The sequence below is a fragment of the Pterocles gutturalis genome, unplaced genomic scaffold (assembly GCF_000699245.1).
Source record: "Pterocles gutturalis isolate BGI_N339 unplaced genomic scaffold, ASM69924v1 scaffold2443, whole genome shotgun sequence".
Lineage (NCBI taxonomy): Eukaryota > Metazoa > Chordata > Aves > Pterocliformes > Pteroclidae > Pterocles > Pterocles gutturalis.
In genome coordinates this window covers 10,207-30,709 of record NW_010122682.1, presented here as the reverse complement: position 1 = coordinate 30,709, position 20,503 = coordinate 10,207, and the positions used below count along the sequence as shown (strand labels likewise).

General features: G+C 40.4%; 1 protein-coding gene across 1 annotated transcript in view; it reads left to right on the top strand.

The window, feature by feature from the left end:
• Positions 1-19,848, top strand: part of TBX20 (T-box 20) — a gene marked incomplete at its 5' end in the record, with an annotated part of 31,271 nt that extends 11,423 nt beyond the window's left edge. The window contains 4 exons of the mRNA XM_010077575.1: positions 701-859; positions 4,264-4,340; positions 15,682-15,791; positions 19,508-19,848. Of these exons, the coding sequence (XP_010075877.1) occupies positions 701-859; positions 4,264-4,340; positions 15,682-15,791; positions 19,508-19,848 (687 nt within the window). The remainder of the gene's footprint in view (positions 1-700; positions 860-4,263; positions 4,341-15,681; positions 15,792-19,507) is intronic.
• Positions 19,849-20,503: the final 655 nt, after the last annotated feature.

Genomic DNA, 20,503 nt, shown 5'->3' with positions numbered 1-20,503 from the left:
CTCGTAAACAATTATTAATGATGATAAAATGGCAAAACCTGGTCACTTTGGAGTTCTGTACTGGTTTCCCTCCTTGCTTTCGTTTTTTGTGGTCTGCGGTAAAGAGCTTCTATGAAATGGTTTGCTTTAAAGGTTTGCCATGGTAAAAGGATCTTGAGAATTTTATTTTTGTTCAGCTGGTTTGTGCTGCTGCTGGCGGTGTTTTTTTGGTTGTTTTGGGTTTTTTTGTTTTGTTTTGTTTTGTTTTGTTTTGTTTTGAGGGGTTCCTGGCTGTTTTCCTTCTGCACCTGTATATTTGTGCAAGCGTGGTTTCTTGGTCCTGAGCGTTCAAGAGTTACACATTCCCCCTTGCAGCTGACACCTGCAAACTTGGGCACATGTTAGCAATAACAAATTCGGTATGTAAAACATCTTACCTGTAGGAACAGGTACTTATGCTTCAAAAAATGCATGCTCAGCATGGTGTAGGAGTGAGAGGAAACCAGCTCCTGGGCTGCCTGCTTTTCTATCTTCATTTTCTGGAACTGCCCAAAGGAGCTGGAGAGTTTGCTTTGAAGATCAGCCCCTGGGTGCTTAGATTTCGGCTGTCTCCCCTGCAGTGTTAATTGGATAGTTTTTTTTGTCCCCCGATGGTTTTGCAGCCTTCAAGGGTCCTGTTATCCTTCCTCTCGGGTCAGTCCCTTGTCACTCTCTCTTGCAGATTATTTTGAACTCCATGCACAAGTACCAGCCAAGGGTCCACATCATTAAGAAGAAGGATCACACAGCTTCTTTGCTAAATCTGAAATCAGAAGAGTTCAGGACATTTATCTTTCCTGAGACAGTTTTTACTGCAGTTACCGCCTACCAGAACCAATTGGTGAGTACAGTTGCTAATTTCCATGGATTTAACCAAATCCCACCCGGTTGAAAACTCCCTTTTCCCCAATTTAAACTAGGAAACTTTCTGGGATAACCTTCCTTTCCATCCTAATGTCTGTAGTGACTGTGCCCAACCTAATTCATAGTAATTCTTATGTATACAGGTAGTACTCCTAACTTCAAAAGGGCGATGAGGATTATTCATGGGAGTAAAGATGACATGAAAGAGGCTTTCATTTGTCTTCCCTTCCATCTATACAAAATCCATTTGCATATTATAATTTAGTCCTTTTCTAATTATAGCTCATTAAGGAACTCTTCGTATTTGCAGTGATCTTTCATGCCACGAGCTATCAGCTGAGAGATATTCTGGTTTGCACATGATTTCACGAGCTTACAAAGTTGACTAATTAAGCTGTAAGGCTCAAACGTAAGAGAAATCACTCAGAGATATGCTTTTCAGAGGCTGCCCAGATTACATCCAGATGTCTGAATTTCAATTTGCATGCCAGGGAATAATATATACAAAATGGAGGAGATCATAACAATGGATTGCTAATGAGTAATTTTAGGAAGTACATAAACAACCGGAGAGCAGGGGCTCTGCTCGACAGTGGATAGGGCTTGAATATTTCAGCCAGTGGAAGTAGGTGTTGGCTTCAGTGTGACTCAGAGTGTGCTCTAAGGGCTTAATGACTTAAAAAAAAAACAAACCTTCTTTCCCTCTCTAATGCCCCCAAGTTGAGAAAAATATAAGTAGTGTCCAAACATGTGGGCAGGCAGCATCACAGAGTACCTGCCGATTTATTTAAAGAAGTCTGCGTTTCTGAATATGAAGCAAAAGTAATTAATTTCTAAATGCTGTAAATAAAATTAAACTACTGCATGGGGGCTAAAGAAGGTATGAAGATAATAGTACTAGTATTGTTGATCCTTATGACAGACCCCACATCCTGCTTCGAGGATTTAATAACAGAATGTGTTGATTTTCAACTCAGGTTAGTATCTGAATGCTGCAGAAAATGTATTCAGCAGCTGGCAATCCCAAGAATATAATGTTTGGACAGGCAGTTAGATTTTTCCACTGAACTTTCTATAGAAACCAGCAAAATAGTAACAGGCACAAAACCAGCTAAACCTTGAATTTATTTCTGTAGATTCTGTAGATGGATTTGTGTTTACCGACAGTATTTACACCAGAGATGTTTCTAAACTAACCTTCCCAAAGCACATACATTAAGTTCTGGAAAATTTCTCAATGGAACATCTCCGGAACCCCTAGAGGTTGATGCTGTCATTTTATTTATGACTAATGAAAATGGAGCCTTTTTTCATTTTTGCCATTTCTTTCAGAACTGTTTTAAGGAGGGGCTGATTACATTTCTGGAGGTTATTAGATAAAAGCTAAATACATTACACTTTCAACAAACTATCTCATAATTTAAGATTTAAAGGGCATGCATTTATTTAAACAGTCAAACCACTGCCACAGAGTTGAATTGTAGGTCAGATTTCATTTAAAAATGCTTTCTAGCAGATGTTCTCTGATTGTTTGTGAGACAGTCTCTCAGGAAAAATATGGCCATAAATGATTGCGAGTCTCATCTGGCTTTGGTGAGTAGATACAAAAATTTTCTCTTGTGATGTCATACCAAATCTTTAATATTAGGAAAATGGAAGTTTGATTGGTGAAAATAGGCTTGAGAGATTAATAGACTTCCTTATTATTCTGCAGCGCAGTTGGCTCCGTGTATTGGTGATCTAAGTCCATGGGACTAGTTAGAGCTCGTCTTTGTTCAAGGTAGTTTTCACAATGCTGCCATAAAAACATTTGCTGGACATGAGGCACAAACCAGCCCCTCTTTCCAACAGCACCACGAGTACACCGGCTGGCAGGGAAGGCAGCAGTCCAGGGGTGCAGTGGGTTTCCCTGGGGTGACAGAGCAGGTGGGTGGCAGCCACAGAGCATCGTTCAGAGACTGCAGACCAGCAATTAAATACTCAGGTTTTGTCTTTGTAAGCCTGTCCCTCCCTCTCTGTGTTTCCCTTGCAGAAGACCTCTTTCTCAGAAATAAAAGTTGGGTTCAGTTGTTGTCTTTTTTTTTTTTTTTTTAATTTTGGGGAAGAAGCCACTCCATTTTGAAATACCTTTTTTTGACGAGAACATTTTATTGTTTAAGGATTTGGAAAAGATTCCTTTTCTTTCTGAGCCTTGAGGGCCAGCTGTTAAAAATGAGGTTGTGGGCTCTTCAATACAGGCTCTTTTTGAGGAAAGCCAAGCTGACACAGCTACCCAGTATGAAATGCTGAGAGCTGTTGGATTTTATAGGCTTCAACTAGAGTTGATGGCATTCACTGCCTTTGCAGGACTGGTCCTGTGTTGTCCCTCCTCAAGTTCTAACTCCCACTTAGAGTTTTATTTTTAATTCTTGGAAGACGTATGTCTGGAAAACCTGAATAGTATGCTGATGTCTCAGTTTCATTCACCAAATTTCATTTGGTTGGACAGCTAGAAAATTTCACAAGGGCAATGGTATATTTTTTTTTCCCTGCTCCCAAAACCCCACAACCTATACGTGAGAAGTTTGACTGGGAATTTAAGGGGAGCTCTGATGCTTTGGGGCAGAGGGACTCCCGATCGGTGGGTTACTCTGGCAGAATGTAAAGGCTGACAGGGTGCACTGGGCGGGTTTGCAGCTGCATTTGAGGAAGGGAGGAGAGTTTCATTTGTAAGATCTCTGTTTTTCCAGGACTGTGATGATTTTAATGGTGTTTAACTTCCCGAAGTGACTCTGTCACTTTAAATCAGAGTTTTCCCCACATTTTTTTCATCCCTCCTTCCCTTCCTCAGCCTCTTTCCATACAAAAACAGTTGAACTGCCCCTATGTGATGGCTGGTAGGTCTGGTTGAGAACATTTTCATCCTAATTTAAAAAAAAAAAAAAAAAAGAAAAAAAAGGTGGGGCTGAACTGAAGCAACATCTTCATGTCTGCAGGCAGTGACTCCCAGTTTGGGCTCGTACTGGCCAATGTGCTGCTCCTCCAGCAAGGCTCAGATGTTAGCAGGGTGTTATGTGTTGCTCATAAAAAAAGACAACCTTATTCATGCCTTCGAAGTATTTGGAAGCAGTAATGTCAAACCTGGGTGGGTTCCTCCTGCTCTGGGTAGAATGAGGGCTGAGCCCACTATGCCCTTTGGTCTTTCCATTGCCATCTGTGTCACATACCCTGGTTTGCCTCCCCGGTTTTGCAGCATCTCAAGAGTAGCACACATGCACACACACACAAGCAGCATGGATAAAATTAGCTGTGAAGTCAGGAGGATGGATTGGTTAACACTTTGTACGCTGCAATACCTTAACACTATATTCATGTCGCGTTGCTCTTTTTCTGTGTTTCCAGATAACTAAGTTGAAAATTGACAGCAACCCTTTTGCTAAAGGATTCCGGGACTCTTCCAGACTCACTGATATCGAGAGGTAATGGGGACTTTCTGTTTACTTTCCATGCAGATAAGATAAAGAGAAGAGAGAGTTTGTAGGAAAAGCATCCTTTCAACTCCTGAGAAGCTGTGGATTTTAATGTTATCTTGTTGCATATAGTAAGCCTCCTCCACCTTCTTTGAAAATACTTATAAACTTTATGAAGGAAGAGACAGTTTGAGTTTTGACATCTGTTCCAGTTGGGACTGATATATTCATCTTCCTTAGGGGGGTTCCTTGAAGGGGGAAGAGGGTCAGTTTTACAACTTCAGTATGAAAAGCTTTTTTCTTATTATGCCGTTTAATCCTATTGACGGCTGTGAATTGGGTCACTGGGAAAACAAGGGCAGTGGTCCTGTGAAAAACATCTTTATAGCTCCCCACTACTCCACACAGTGGAAAGAGAGAGAGGGGAGCTTCCCAAAATACACTTCAGCAGTCCCAGACACTGAAGTCAGCAATTATTGCCATGAGGACAGATCCCATAACTCCCACTCTGACGACAAAGATGCCATTTTTGTTTCACCAAAACTGTGCTACAGGCTGCATCAGGGGAAAGCTTTATCTGGAAACTGTTGAGTTTTGTGTGTGTAGAGCTCATTATAAGCAACTGCTGCCATAGGGACAGAAGCATTAACCCACAGTTGAGTAGGAAATAAACTTCAATCTCTTGGTAGCTCTCCAGTGCATCACATTTTTATGATATTGTGTGAAATAGTTTGGCAAATGAAGCAAATTAAGCTGCCCGTGTCCTTTAGTCTGGAAGAGAACTCGGTGGAGATGGATATAACACATCCAAATTTTCCTCCGAGCACACAATCATGAAAGAAAGTTTGGAGAGGCCAAAACCCTCCAGGCTTTTATGTGGGGATAGCCAGATGTAGTTGTGAATCATCTTTCATGGATGCATAGAGGGGACAAACTGCTCACTGCAGTCATAGCCATACAGCTAGAGAAAATCTCTACAGCATTTCAAAAGTATATCAACCTAAGCAGGTGGTATAAAATATGAAATAGTGGTATGTTTTATATCTTACTAGTGAGTGGATCACTAGTGAGCCACTGAGTAATTGAGTGAAAGAACAGTAATTTGGGAAAGCCAGCTTGTAGACTGCAGTGCACGCTTGCAAAGTTGTTTAAAATTGCTTCCTAAATGGAAGTCTTAGTTGAAAATGGGGAAAAAAAACAAAGCAAATTTAATTAAAACAGCATAGCCTGCTGTATTGACAGAGTACTAAGGTAAACAACATCCAAAGCTCAGGTTTGGATGCAATAAAGAGCCAAGAAAGAACCTGCAGGAACAGGAGAGACTTTGATTTTCACATTTCAGTTTCCTTGCTTTACAGACAGGCGATATCTAATGACACAGCTTTGCAATGGCTGAGAGAGGCTGACCAGATAAGCTGGGAGAAAAAGTTAGTTACCTCCAGAACCAACTATTGTGGTGCTGGATAGGAAGGGAATTTTTCCAGAGGGCATCTTATTATAATAGCACATGGCACGGAGTCAGAAATGCTGAGCACAAACTGCAGTGCCCTTTTGTTCATTGATAAGTGTAAGAATAGAGCCTGAGACAGCCTAGCCTAGGCACGAATGCTGCCATGAAAGATAAGGTGGCCAAACGGGAAACCTGCAATAAATACAAGAAACAGAACATGAAAAGTATTGACATTACATTAAAACTCTGGATTTCAGAGTCCAAGTTTGCTTAAGGTCTTATTTTGACTTAAAGTGGAAAGCTTAATCCTGATTAGGGAACAATGGTATTTAAAAAAAAACCGAAATGTGCTGCACAGCCCATCAAGTAATGAGGTAGCAAAAGTGTAACCCACAAGAAGGTTGGTAAGAGACTGAATTATCTGATATGGTCCAGAAATACCAAGGGTTTTATTCAGTCCCAGCATTAAAATATTCAGGCAGTTGAGAATGTCATTCTTTAAGTGCCCACTGGTTCTATAGATTTCATCTTAATGCCAGCACAATTGCTTAAAGAAATCGGATAGAAAGCAAAAGAAATAGCAAAGTGAGATACGACAAGAGGAAGAATTTCTTGTTTGATGTCCATCGCAGCATGCATTACAAGATGTAGGTGATACATTGACTCTTGCTCAGTCTAGTTGGAAACTTAATTATTTCTATAATAGCACTGCATGACAAAACCACTAATTTGCCAGGGAGAAGACTATGCAGGGCAAATGCATACTTGCACAGCTCTTGAAAACTGGATAGTTAATCTAGAAGCTGTGAAAAGACCTTTGTAAACAGGGATGCCTGCAGCGTGTGCATGCATAATCCACAGTGATCCTAATAGTCTCCTGCAAAGCATCCTGTGATGTTCGGACCAAGAGAGCACTCATTTGTCGCGAGTTACAGCTTTTTCCAAACGACCTAAGTAGTGTGAAAGTGTACAGAGCTTTGTATTTCATTTCCAGGTATTTAAGCCTGCTTTTTTCCTAAACAGCCTTTGGGGAGGGAAACAAATCAGATCAATTGATCTTTAGAGACCTAAAGAAATTAAATTAGTCTGGAGTCAGTTACTGCACTAAACCGTCCTGTAATTGGATTGCTCCTTGTAACTGATTGAAAACAGCCTCTATCTGTAACAATATAGGGAGCTTTTCTTTATAGTAGATCTGAGAGAAAAACACATCTTTTTATGATATGATGACAGAAATTGCACTTTTTTAACCTAATTGAATATGATTTTATAAATATGTGACTTTAACGATTTCAGGCTTCCCACTCGAGATTTACGATCCCTGTGTAGGAAATTCAAGCTGTGAATGTCTTTAGGATTAAATCTGTTTGCATTGTACATGTCAGAGTTAAAATAATTTACGTAAAGGTAGAGAAATTTGCAAAATGGTAGAGGAGGTAGGTGACAGCAAAACTATTGAAGTGTCTGTATTTTCTTTTGTTCCTGTCTAAATACCTTTCAATAGTTTCCTTATACTCAGAGCTATATATGTAAAGCTTTTAACCATTGAAAAAAATCTTTGAGTTTGATATATATTGAACTTTCAGTAAGATGTGAGATTCCTTCCACAACCAAGTCTTTCCATACATTATTCGTGGTAATTTATTTATGGTAATGGGTCAGACTTTATCTGGGGCTACTGTGATTGAGATAAGTTGCTGATTCACCTTTTGATCTTTTTTACGTGGTATTTACATTTCCTCTATTATAAAAAGGGTCCCACAGTGATTGTGATTGAAAAACTGAACATTTAGCAGCAATTGTCAGAATGTGGAGCTTAACGTACTATGGTGTTGACTGCGGGATGCCAAATGCAGTGATGTAGATGAGTGCAATCTTTTTAAATGGTAAACTTTAAATTGTGAAAAAGACTAATGCGGGTTTTATAATGAGCAGTTCACTCTGGAAATAGGCTTTAAGGGGATATCTTTATGCTTCTGCTTAAGAAAAAACTGCCAAAGCCATAAAGGATGCAAAAATCAGAACCCAAAGTTTAATTAATCTTGAGCCTGAATGCACCTTGTGAGTTGTTGTGAAGAATCAGCCTTTTAAAAATAAATATATATAAATAAAACTATCGCTATGAAGCATCATGCAAACAATCCAGGGAAAAAAGGTGATCATTTCAAGAGTGTCAGTCAACAGAATTACTGACTCGTAAAATAATGATCAAACAAGAATTGACAGAACGTAATCATGACCGGAGCATTGCTTGTCTATTTGATCCAGTATGCGACTGGCAAGTTCAGGGTGTGGATTTGTGACTATTAAAGAGAGCTAAGTGATTATACCCATCTGCACAAGTCCAGTAATGCTTCTGGGGGGTATATACGTACTTCAAGAGGCAATATGGAAAAGTATGGCTGCACACTGAAGTAATTTTTTTTAGGCAGAGAAAGGAAGGTTCAGGGGATGGGGGAAGGAAACAAGAGAGCTGCATCCCAGCATCCCAGATGGATTTGCATGGTAATCAGATTCTGAATTTTCCCCTGAGGAGCTTCATGTCTGAGATGTGGAAATACATTGTATTGGCTTACGAGGCTGTAAGTGAAATGGATGCTAATGCCTGGATACGGACACTGCCTTGTCGAAGTTGCAGTCAAAGCCATGTGCTTAATGATGTGCTGTCTGCAGCAGTCCTCTCTTCCACCCCTTCCCTGCTCACCCCACAGAGATGCCTTCCTCCCCATTCCCTTTTCTTAGGGCTGGTCTACAACAACTTCCTTGACTCTTGAAAGCCCCCTACCAACAGACAGAAATATATTCTCTCCATGGTTAAGTAGGACTTTGTCATAGTTCTCCACAAGTCAGACTCATCAGCTGATCTTTTATCCTCAGTCTGCAAATGTCAGCAACCAGCCATGGGAGATTGTCTCTGATGTTTAGGTTGGGAGAAGTGAAGTCCTGAGCTTAAAGAGAAACACCAGGGACTTCGGTGCCTAAATGCCTGGTATCTGATGCCATTCTAGATGTGCTGAGGTTACTCCAGCCACTGCTCCAGAGATCTAGATGGATTGTCTATATTTTCTGTATAATCTTTTCCAGACCATTGCAGATGGCTTGGATGTCTTAGGACATCTAGAAAGCACCACCTGCCTACATTTAGACAGCTGAAGCATTCCCTTCAAATCTGGTTCCTCCAACTCTGCTCACCTCACTGTTAGCCAGGCAACTGTTCCTTTTCCCCAGCAGAAAGCCCTCCATGTCAGCTAAAACCTCTCCAGTTTCCAAGATTTTAAGCGCTTCTTTTCCGTGTGGGTTTTCTGGAACATATATTTTTACTTGTGCAAAACAGCATAAAACTGTTTTATTTTAATAGTGTTTTCCACTCCCTTCGGGCAGCTGCAGTGTGTGCATAAGACGAGGGGATGATGTCAGATCAGACCCATGGTTTCCGCCCCAGAGGAAGTTTTCCAGGGACTTCACCCAGTCCCAGTTTCACGATACTGCTCTGTCCTCACCTCTCATCCTCTGCCTGGCAGTCAGAAAGGAATGGTTGCAGTTACTGGGTGAAGTGGAGTTTTTTGGGTTGGCTACGTTAGAGTTAAGTGTGTCACTATATTTGAGGAAAAAAGATCCAGAGAAAGGTTTGACATACATTTGCAAGTGTAGGTTTTTTTCCAAGTCAGAGAAGATAAATGTAATTTTATTTTTATTTTTTTTCCCATTCCCTGTATAAAGATAGCTGGTTTTCTCCTTTTTATTTGCAGTTGAGAGAAGTGGGGGTGGGTATATTTAATAACCTCATGCTCTTTCTTCATAAGTGTCATTACTTTTCCCATGTCATGGCTTCAGCCAGACTATGTCATGTCCATGCATATTATAGCTCTTCCAGAATTGCCATCAGCAGCCAGATTATTGCGAGGGCACCAGTAAACACCAGTTTGGTGTTTACAAAGTTTACTTTAGAGTTACACTTGCTCTTTCTCCTGCAATCATCCAAACCTAGATTTTTCATAATTTAATTCTTCTTTCCTTTCTTTCTTAAAATGGTATGTATTCTTGGAGTATTGCATCCATACAGTCCTTGCCCAATAGTTTTGACTTGGTGTGAAGGTGTTTGGTGGCTCTGCATTGGCTTTTGGGCCAAATTAGACTTTAGCTCATATGAGCCAATATAGCCTGATGGGTCCTGGTCCTTCCCTCATCAGAAGTGGTTCAGTTTTAGTCAAAAAAGTGGAACTGAGCTACTTTGTTCTGGTCAAAGATTTAGACCATACAGTGTCAGAGCTGAATTAGGTTCCTACGATCAGCCTGCAATGTCTATCTATCAGTATAAGAGCAATTATGTAGCAAATTAATCTCTGTCTGCATGTGTAAAATAGTAACAAAAAGCCACAGGAACATGAAGACTGAGAGATATCCAAACTGTGGTTCTGACAGTGTTTGTTGTTCACTTTTAGCTGCTGTTATGGAAATGTATTTGTTCTTCCTGCTGTGTTGGGTTTTTTTTGTTTGGGTTGTTGGTGGTTGACTTTGTTTTTGGGGTTTTTTTTTTTTGGTTTTTTTTTGTTGTTGTTTTTACAGACTTGTTTTTAGCACTTGCATTTTGGACAAATTAGTCATCTTTTCCCTTTAAAAAAAAGTTCTACTACAGTGCAACTTCCGACAAGTTTATTTTTGTGCCTTCTCAGCCCATTTATTCTATCTGTCTTCACCTCACCTCACTTCTGATGTCTTCTGTTATCTGGGCTTTCTTCCAAACATACTAACTGGCAGCTACAAAAAAAGGAAACCTTTGAAATGCAGAACTAAAGAAGTCATTCAGGCTGCAAACTGATAATTCATACACTTTATATCCTGTTCTGTATTTTTCTTTGTCTTGAACCAAATGGCCAAGTAAAACATGGTTGTCAGCGTTAGTATTTTATTATTTTCCTTCCATTATTATTTTTAATGTGGCCTTTCTTGTAAAGAAAAAGACAAAACCCATGGCACCAGGAATAGGGAATGGATTCTGAGGATACCCTTTACCTTTTTCCTTACCTAGCACTCGGATAGTAAGGGCAAAAAGAGAAAACACCAACAGGTTGCTCAACCCTGCTCTAAAATATGCGCCTCCTGTAGCCATTCCTGAGCCAGGAACTCCTGCAGAGGATGTGAGTTCAGAGTGCCTGGCTCCGCCACCTGCTCTTTCTCATTGTAGTCTGGCTTTTGTACGTTGCTTTCAAAGGCGGTGGAACCTGGCTACCAGTGGAGTGGGTGGCTGCCTGTTCCATCAACGCCATCCTCTCTGGAGCCATGGTATATATCTAAGATGGATACTAACCCCGGCCTGGCTCCAGCTGGTTCTGGATAGCTTTCCTAATGCCTTCTGCTAAAACTAAGCATCTTGCCTCAATTCTCCCCATCTCAAAGGGAGAAGGTAGGCTTCCTGTCTCCATCCTCTGGGCATGTCCTCTGACAAACTTGGGAATATCCACAGCTTGGGGTGTATGCAGGCACCTCTCAATATCAGAAGGGCTCATGGTCACACGCTTCAGGATCAGGGTCACGGTGATCACCAGGCTGCTGTGAATGCAAAGCTGAAGCAGAGTAACTGCAAAAGGAGGAGAAAAAATGACATGAAGAAGCATCAAAGAGATGCCTGCTTCCACCTACAAAGAAGCACTGTTCTTTCATCTTGATTAAAGATCCTGCTCAGGGTAATCGGAGGCTTTACCGTCTCCCCAGAGAGTTTCAGTAATCTGGGTTGACAGCAAAAGGAAGTGAGCATCCTCATGCAGGGCCTTGCTCCTCAGCTGCTTCCTAAGACAACTCTGTCTTCTGCCATCTCCCAGTTCATCTCCACGGCAAGACCTTGGGTTTAGTCTGTAAAGTATTAGTGAATCATTTATCAGCTACATCAGGATCTTCCTATCTACTTTTGATCCTCTGAGACTACTCTGTGCATACAAGGCACGTTACTGAACAAGGCCAAAGGCTCAGCTTGTAGCTGCAAGACATCAAGCATCTCTAGCTGAAAGTTTTAGCTTTGGAATCAGTTGCTGGCAGAGGCAAGAGTGAAATATTTAGTTGAGAGGTTAAAACCTGCAGAATGGCAGTATGCTTTCTGTGCACCCTTGTAACTGAGAAATTCTCACAAACCTTCACTTCCTTCTGTTCCTGCTTCAAAGCTCTGTTTTATCTCTCGCATGAAGGACAGAAGTGCTTTGTTCATAAGAAGCAGAGGTTTACCGACAGAGCCGGGCTCAGTGTGCTTCTGTCAGAATGCAGATCACTGGCATCAGCCTGAGATCCTTTTCTCTATTACCTCTCCTCACATTTATCCCGTCTCAGCATCTTCTCTGCGGCTGTGCTAGGCAACACAAGCTTCGCCTTTTCCCCTCTCCATTTGGCACACAGTTCCTTCTTGTTTCTCTCAAACAGCCTCAGCCCCTAACTTGCTCTTCTCCAGCCTGTCATCTGCTACTATTATCCAGTTGTACGCACAGCACAGCTTCATCATAGTCATACATTATGCCTGCATGTGTGTTTTTCCCCTCCTCTGGGTATTCACAAGATAACTGTGAGTTGAAGAGCAGTCTGGAAGACTGAAAATTGCTGGTAGACCACACAAAAGAACTCGATAGAAAGAAGATGTCTTTCCTTTATCCAACTCGCAGCTTGTGACCTCTCAAAACAAAGTTTATTGCTGATTTATCACTAATAGAAGAAACTGTGGAGTTCTAAGATACCTGAAAAGGTAAAAATTATTTTAAAAAGTATTAGATAACAAAGTGTTAGATAACAAGTGTCTAATCACAAACTGAGTAACAGAAGTACAGAAGTTGAGCATTGAGTAACTGGAAGTCACTTTGTTCTTCAGCCAGTTCAAAGTGTATCGGCTCTGAAAAAAACTAAAAGAAAGCTTTAAAAAAGTTCCACCCCACTCTGCACTTACTGATTTTTTTTTTTTAATTGACCAGAATCATCAAATGGCAAATATTGATTTATCATTCAGTAATTTATAAAATTATTTGCATAAATCCTTTGGACCACATTGAGATATCTGAAGATGTTGCACACAGAGCTATAAAGCCACAGGTTTAAATTAATGAGTCTTTACCTGTTATTAATAATAATAATAATAATATTTTGGGAGTTTAACAAATTTATTTTACTGGCCCACTCTACAGAGCACCATATTCTGGATAGCCTAAAGAGTTCACAATTCCACAAACAGAATTTTCAGGAAGATTTTGAGATGTAAGTCCTTTTGGCCCTGGCTGAAAAAAACAGTTTAAGCAGGAATCTGTGCCTCCAGATTGACAGCTTTGTTCTTGCAGTTTGAACCAGATTTCACAGGCACTTAAACCTTGTTTTTAAAGTTTTGCTTCCTCCTACACATCGACATTGGAGCAAGTCTGTCTTCAAAGGGTGGAGGAGGTTGGGCTCCTCTTTCCAACCTATGTGGGAAACTCCACATTTCCACAAATTAGAGGAGTTGCAATCCCTGTCTTCTCTGAGAAGACCTGGTCTCTGGGTAGTGTTACCTGAGAATGAAATATTTGAGCACGGTGCAGAGGCTACTGCCTCTTCCCTTTGAAACACAAAGGCAAGGAAAGGGTATCCCTAAATTTGTAGTTAGGTCACTTGTCCAGAATGGGGGAGACCTGAGTGTAGGCTTCAGCTCTTGTTTTGTTGGGTGGAAGAAATGGTGCTTGGTGGGATAGCCCAGAGATACGCTTCATGAGTGGAGAAAATACACCACTTTTTGCTTTTCTTTGCTTCCTTTTGCATACTTAGGTGGTTTCCTGCTCAGCCTTTTGCTTTTTGTGGGGCTGTTTGGAGGTATATATGCAGCATGCGTTGCTGAAGGCAGTGGGGGCCAGGTGCCTCAATTCTGGTGTGAATGAAAACACGGTGCACTCATGATGTGAACTTCAGTGTCTAAAATGAAAAATTAGCAGGTGTGTTGTGATTATAGCACAAACCACCAACATGGTTAGGCAAGATAAGCATATACAGTTTTGAATATTAAATCACAGCTGTGCAAAAGGAACGGCTGTTGTGAAATTAGTGGCTCTCCCTGGTCCAAGTTTCTTCGTTAGGCCATTCCCTTTGCAATAAACCCTTTGCTTCTTGTGCCAATGAATGAGATTAATCTTTTAAAACATTGAGCATACTACCTGCAACATGACCACACAAAAAATAAAGAAATAAACCCACAACATGGTTCCCTGGTTTCAAACTTTGCAGATTCAGGGTTCACTAAGAATTCATATCTCTTTTTCCTTTAAAAGAAGACAACCATGCAGAATAATAGAGTTCTCTGTCTAGCATACAAACCCATCTGGAAAGAATTTAGTCTGCAATAATTGTGGGCATTTGATTTAGCTTTAAATCCCTGTAGGTAATTCAAATGTAAATTTATTGGGGTGAGTTTATCCCCAAACCACCATCGGTTCCAATGTTTCAGAGATGAATTTGGCCCACTGCACTAAAACTAGAGCCTGCATTGTCTCTGTTGCATCAGGACATTATTACATGCTGTGATGTCTGTTGTTATGAGCAAACCTTTACTAGAAATAAAGTCAATACAGACAATATAGACAATCACTTGAATCACATTTTTTTTTCAGACCTTTAAAGATTAGTAATTCTTTGGTTATGAATATTTTTATAGACTGCCATCTAAATCACTCAGACAACACTGGTCTAATTCATTATTCTGTACTCATCTGAGATAGTCTTTTTGGTTAAGTAAAATTCTTTGCATTTCACATTCTGCTTTAAAAAAAAAGTTTCAAGAGGCATTCAGCACATAATGTAAACAATGCCATCTGTCTTTTTCTTTGTAGAATCTTCTTTGAGATAGCCCCGATATGTCTACTGTTTTCAATCACTTAAAAGGCAGTAATTCAATTATATCATCCTCTATGTAGGAACTGCCATTGCTTTCAGTCCACTTCCAATCCTGACACAAGTAAATCACTTTGATAAGATCCCCTTTCTATTTATTTTTTTCCAAGGAGACTAGCATAAGTAATGATGCCAGGGATACACCAAGGACAAAATGACCATAATGGGTTTTCTGTAGGAAAGGAAAACATGTGCCATTGTGATTTATTGTGTTACTTGGAAAATGTTTTTCCTTGGAATATGTTTTTCCTTGGAATTTCTGGAACAGCCACACTCTCTGAGCAAAGGGCATTAGCAAGTATGAATGCTAATGGTAAATTCAGACAAAACCTTCACTGAGCAACAGATTTCAACAGCTATCACTACCTTGATTTCTTAAATGGGAACAGAAGGTCAAAGCCATATTGGAAATGTGCCTAGGTCATATTCAGCTTTGGTAAAATGCCACCTACTTACATGGAAATGCTCCGGGAATGTGTAAGGTTGGATCTTCCTTACAAACTGCTATGGCTTATCGTGCAGATATGCTTTCCTTCTATTTAAAAATTGTTTGGGTGACTTCAGTGCTTTGTGCCACCAGTGAGGCAGGGGCTTGGCAGACACATCTAACCTCCCAGAATAGATGCAGCATGAGATCGTTAGTATCTGTAGACTTCCTGCTACGAACTGGCCTTGACTCTGCCGATGAGAGAGCATGGTTAGAGCTGAGCTGTCTCTGGATGCATCTATCTCTTGCCCCTGACTTCAGAAAAATGGGAGAGTGCCCGACAAGGTGGTGCATGTGTGATGTGAGAGCTTGTTTGAAAGAAGCTGGACCACAGGTGTCTCTTTGAACCTAGATTGGTCACTCAGCATGAATAACCCCGGAGCTTGCATTTCCAAATTTGTGAAGAATTGTGGTCTTATATTCCCTGAGCCAGGGAAGTTCAGTCTAATTTGTCTGTGGAAGAAGCAGTATCATGCAGGTAAGAGGTTGTTCATGATATTATTGATACGATACGTTGTGTCCTTTCGCAGAGAAAGTGTGGAGAGCCTTATCCAAAAGCATTCCTATGCCCGATCCCCCATTCGAACCTACGGAGGAGAAGATGATCTAGGAGATGAGAGCCAGGCAACGCAAAGCAGAGGTAGGAAAAATATGCTCATGAATTAAACTGGTGTTCTAGTTATGCTTGAGAAAAGGAGGACCACAGTCAGTGCTGTAGCACTCTGAAGCATTTCTCTGGGGTGTCTCTCTGCCATAAGTGCTGTAATGAAGAAAAATACTTGCCACCTTATGGCTCTTCTGGACATCTGCTATGCCTATGGCACTGGTGTGGGTGGCTCGTTCAGGAGGCAGCTCTAGAGGTTCCTATACAGCCTTTGCCAGCAGAAGAGAACTCTCTTTGCATCCTCTTCAAGGTGGCTGAAAACCAAGCAACTTCATCACCGTGGTGCTGAGAACAAGTTAACACTCCCTATTCCTTGGCAGGACTTACTAGCTGGGGCTCAGCACCATTTGTAAAGTATCATGTAGATGTGCCATTTGCTGCTCCTCCAGCCTTCTGCAAACAGAGGACTTGGTTGACCATCTTCAACCAGCCTGTAGTTAAGGTTAACCTCCTTTGCTTCTACAGGAAGAAAAGTAAACAGCTCACTAGAAAATTGATCTTTATTTGTTATTTGGTCTCCAAAAGGTGCCTTTCCTGCTTGGGGAATTAGTCTCAAATGCTTTGTCAAATGGTTTGTCTACTTTCGCAGTTAAAAGTAGTAGTAAGGTAGAATTGCTCTTTGTGGGGATGCTCACTGGATTGCATCTGCCATTATTTGCCACTGCAAACAGATCTCAAACCCATCCTGTGGGATCGCTGAGTAGTACAAACTCGTGTTGCATTGTACTTTGCATGTTGACTCTGTGACCCGCCTGATATGCAACAGCCACTTGAGGTAAAGCAGTTCTATCTGCCTTCCGCCTGGCAGTGCCCTTGCCTTGTCCTCTAACTCCATACAGTGTCACTAAGATAAGAGCATTATTTCTGGTCATCAGCTCTTGGACTTGCGCGGAGAAAACACACTTATTTTTAACCATGCGTTGCTCTTCAACAAAAAGCAATTAGGTGGGCTTGTTCATGCACATCTGTTCTAAGAGCAGTTCCTTCCATTGTGGAGTTTCTGGAGCAGCCGGTGAGATGCCATCCTTTTACATACTTCTGGGGTTTACCTCGCTTCATGTCAGTTTAGATCCTAAGCCAGTTATTGTCGAAGACTGTAGTAAAGTTTCCCTTGCCAGGAGTGCTCAGAGCAAGGCACCTTCTCTCCAAGAATTAAACTTCTCCCTGATATGATGTCCTCCTTTGGGAATGATCAACAAGGTGAAGTTCAGCACGAGAACTGGCCCCAGAGACTTTCTCTTCTGAAGACAATTCTGAGCAAGGTGTCATAGGAGGAAAGAATAGTTTAATAAAATTAATTTTATGTACAATATATACAGGGCACAGTTCTGCATTTGCTTGCAGTATGGCAAAGGAATAAGTGAGGAAGACAATGATTGGTGGCAAACAACTTTTTTCTCATCTGGGACCCATATGCTAGCATTAGGACATGGTTGTTCTGGGCAACTAGAGGTATGCATAGAGGGTAAAACATCCTGCTCTTGCAGATGAGTACCTTGTGCTGCCTTCACTCTCTTTTTAGGTCACGTGCATTTGAAGGAGGAAAGGGTCCTTATGGAGGTTCCTCATGAGAACCAGTCACATACTTTGTTCCGTGTAGAGCAAAGAAAGTCTATCACTGCTATTTATTTCTAATGACATTCGGAGCATGCTCATCTCAGACAATTTCAGCTATCTAAAGATGGAAGTGGCTAGCTTTCAGTAGTGTATTTATCACAATAAGTCTGTTTCCAAAGAAATTAACAGATATGAAATATATAAATCTAATTAAAACTCTTTAATACATAATGTCTGGGTGCCTGTGCTCCAGCATCCACACACAGGATTCATGGTAGCCACCTGGAACAGAGCCAAATGTAAACCTTGTTGTCAAATCCAGACTAGCATCCCGCTTTCCCTGTAGTGCAATAACACTCAGATATCCCCTGATTTCTACAGGGTTTTGCTCTGGTCTGTGAGGATGGTGTGATCATTATGGTTTGGCTCTGGATTCTCACCTGCCAGCAGTTAGGGTTTGGTTCAGTGGAGGAGTCGGGATTTGGCTCAAGTCCATTTCTATTGCTGAACTGACACAATTCTCTTTCCTGTTACTGGGCAGGTTTAGTTGTTTCATCAGGCAGAGGAGGAATTAATCAAGAGTAGCTCTCTTTCTGATTTAAGAATATATCTCTAAAGAGATCTATGTTTTTTTTTAAGTAATAATTTTTATTTTTTCTTTCTATTGTTGTTTGCTCACAGTTTCATTTTGAGTACGTGGCTAAGATTGGTTAGTACACATAATTCCAATAAGTTTACCTTGACAGATAGATGTCTTCACATTTTTTCTTTTCACAATTTGGATGAACCTATCTTCTGGAATCAGATTTATGAAACTAATACCTGTTGTAAAATTTGTTTTCTCAGAATGTTTTGCAATATGGGCTTGAAATTATATTTTGCCAAATTCTTGCCAGTAAATTTATTTCTTAAATTAAGAAATGTTTTCTCAATGGACAAAGTTGGACAAGAAGGAAAATACAGAAAGGACATGAGTTGAATTATTGTTTGAATAGGAAAAAAAAAAAAAGGTTTTTTAATAGGATTTTATTGTATTCCCCATTTCTAGACATCAAACATCTGATGATGACCAGATACATAGAGAAATTGCAGAGGTGAAAGGCAACACTGTCACCAGGTTATTTGAAAATGATCATGTATAATTATCAAAACAAATTATTCATTGTTTTCCCAAAAAATTTACTGTCAAAATAAAATAATCAGTTCTAATTAAAATATATTATTTTTCCTTTTTTTTTTTTTTCTGATTTTGCAATCTTCAAATAAAATAATCAGTTCTAATTAAAATATACTATTTTTCCTTTTTTTTTTTTCTGATTTTGCAGTCTTCAGAGAAAAGGCGTTATTAAGAGGTGGAAGATTTGTGAAAAGAATTTTTGGAACTTTTCCAATTAAAAAAAACCCCAAAGAAACCACTTCCATTTGATCAAAAGTAGATAATTACCATGGGGCAGGTTTTTAATATTTTTGTGCATTTCACTTAAAACCTCACATATCGCTTAGCATTAGTCTTGTTTCTGCAAGCACTGTACACAGTTGGAAAAATAACAAATGTTTTGACATTTTAGAGTTATTTGGTCTATATTTTGGAAAAAGTCAAGTTGAGTTAAAAGATGCAGTGCTGGTAAGTTTCACTAGGATAAAAAAATGAAGGAATACTTGTAGTGAAAATTACATATTTCTGTATTTTTGACAGACTGAAATTTTATGAAAAAATAACCAGTTCTACTGAGGATCTGACGTAAAAATCTACAAGCATGTCTTAAAACAGGGATGGAATGCAGTGAATTCCAGGTCAGAGTAGATGCTTCAGTGCTTAGGGGCAGCACCGCAAGCTTCTTCATCATTTAATACCAAAAATGTCCAATATGCAAAGCTGATTTAACAGTTCAAGCCACTGCAACCAGCTTCTTACAATGCAGATTTGTCTAAGATTTAGTGATAAAGGAAAGCAACCGGCAAATCATAATATAAAGGAAGATATAAAGAGAGAGAAATATTTGGGAAGTGTTTCCAAGGACAATTTGTCATTAAAATTAGCCTTGCTGTGAAAGAATCTTTCTCCCCTTTTTGCTATTTTACCATCCTTCCATGTTTCAGTGCAAACATCAGGCATTCTTTCTCTTTGCTTGCAGGGTCAGCCTTCACAACATCTGATAACCTGTCCCTCAGTTCCTGGGTATCCTCCTCAAACAGTTTTCCTGGATTTCAGCATCCCCAGTCTTTGACTGCCCTGGGTACCAGCACCGCATCCATAGCTACACCCATTCCTCACCCCATCCAAGGATCTCTGCCTCCGTACAGCCGCCTGGGAATGCCTCTGACCCCCTCTGCTCTAGCCAGCTCCATGCAAGGTAGTGGCCCCACTTTTCCTTCCTTCCACATGCCCAGGTACCACCATTATTTCCAGCAGGGTCCTTACGCAGCTATCCAGGGACTGCGTCACTCCTCCGCAGTGATGACGCCGTTCGTATGACTGATGTAAAACAAGAGAAACGCGAGGTTTTAAATGTGCAAGTTGGGTATGAAAAAACACAAGGGACTTTTCCTGAAAAAGGTCTGCGGCAGGAATGCTGAACTCATTAGCAAACCAGCTAAGAAAATGCATTCTGGAGATAGATTCCTCCGCTGAGGGATGACAAGAAGAGAGCGTGCAGCTTGGAGCTGCTCACAGATCTATGTGTAACACAGACAAAATGGACCCCAACGTTCCCAGGATTTTTGGTTGTGTGCAGCTTGTTCCAAAGATGCATTCTACCTAGCGGAAGGAGATGATGCTTATGCAGCAGCGTACAAATTAATTGTGTATAGGTCTTTTTTTCATACTCTAGAAGAATTCTGAAAAAAGACAATACTCCTACTCATCTTCATCTCTTCTTGTGACTGATGAGCATCTAAACAGAAAGACGTATTGCTGTAACTTTGAGCATGTTTTAGGCTATCTCAGCACATGTTTGCTGGGAACGGGACAAAGTGGAGAAGGCTGCTGTCCTTTTTAAAAGACTGGCTTATACTCACCAAAAGCAGTATTTCTTAGTTGCTACTATAATCCCAAAGAGAAAATTATTAACAAGTTTTTCTTTCTTTCTTTGTTTCTTTCACAAAACACTTCTCAGTTCCAAAAAAAGAAC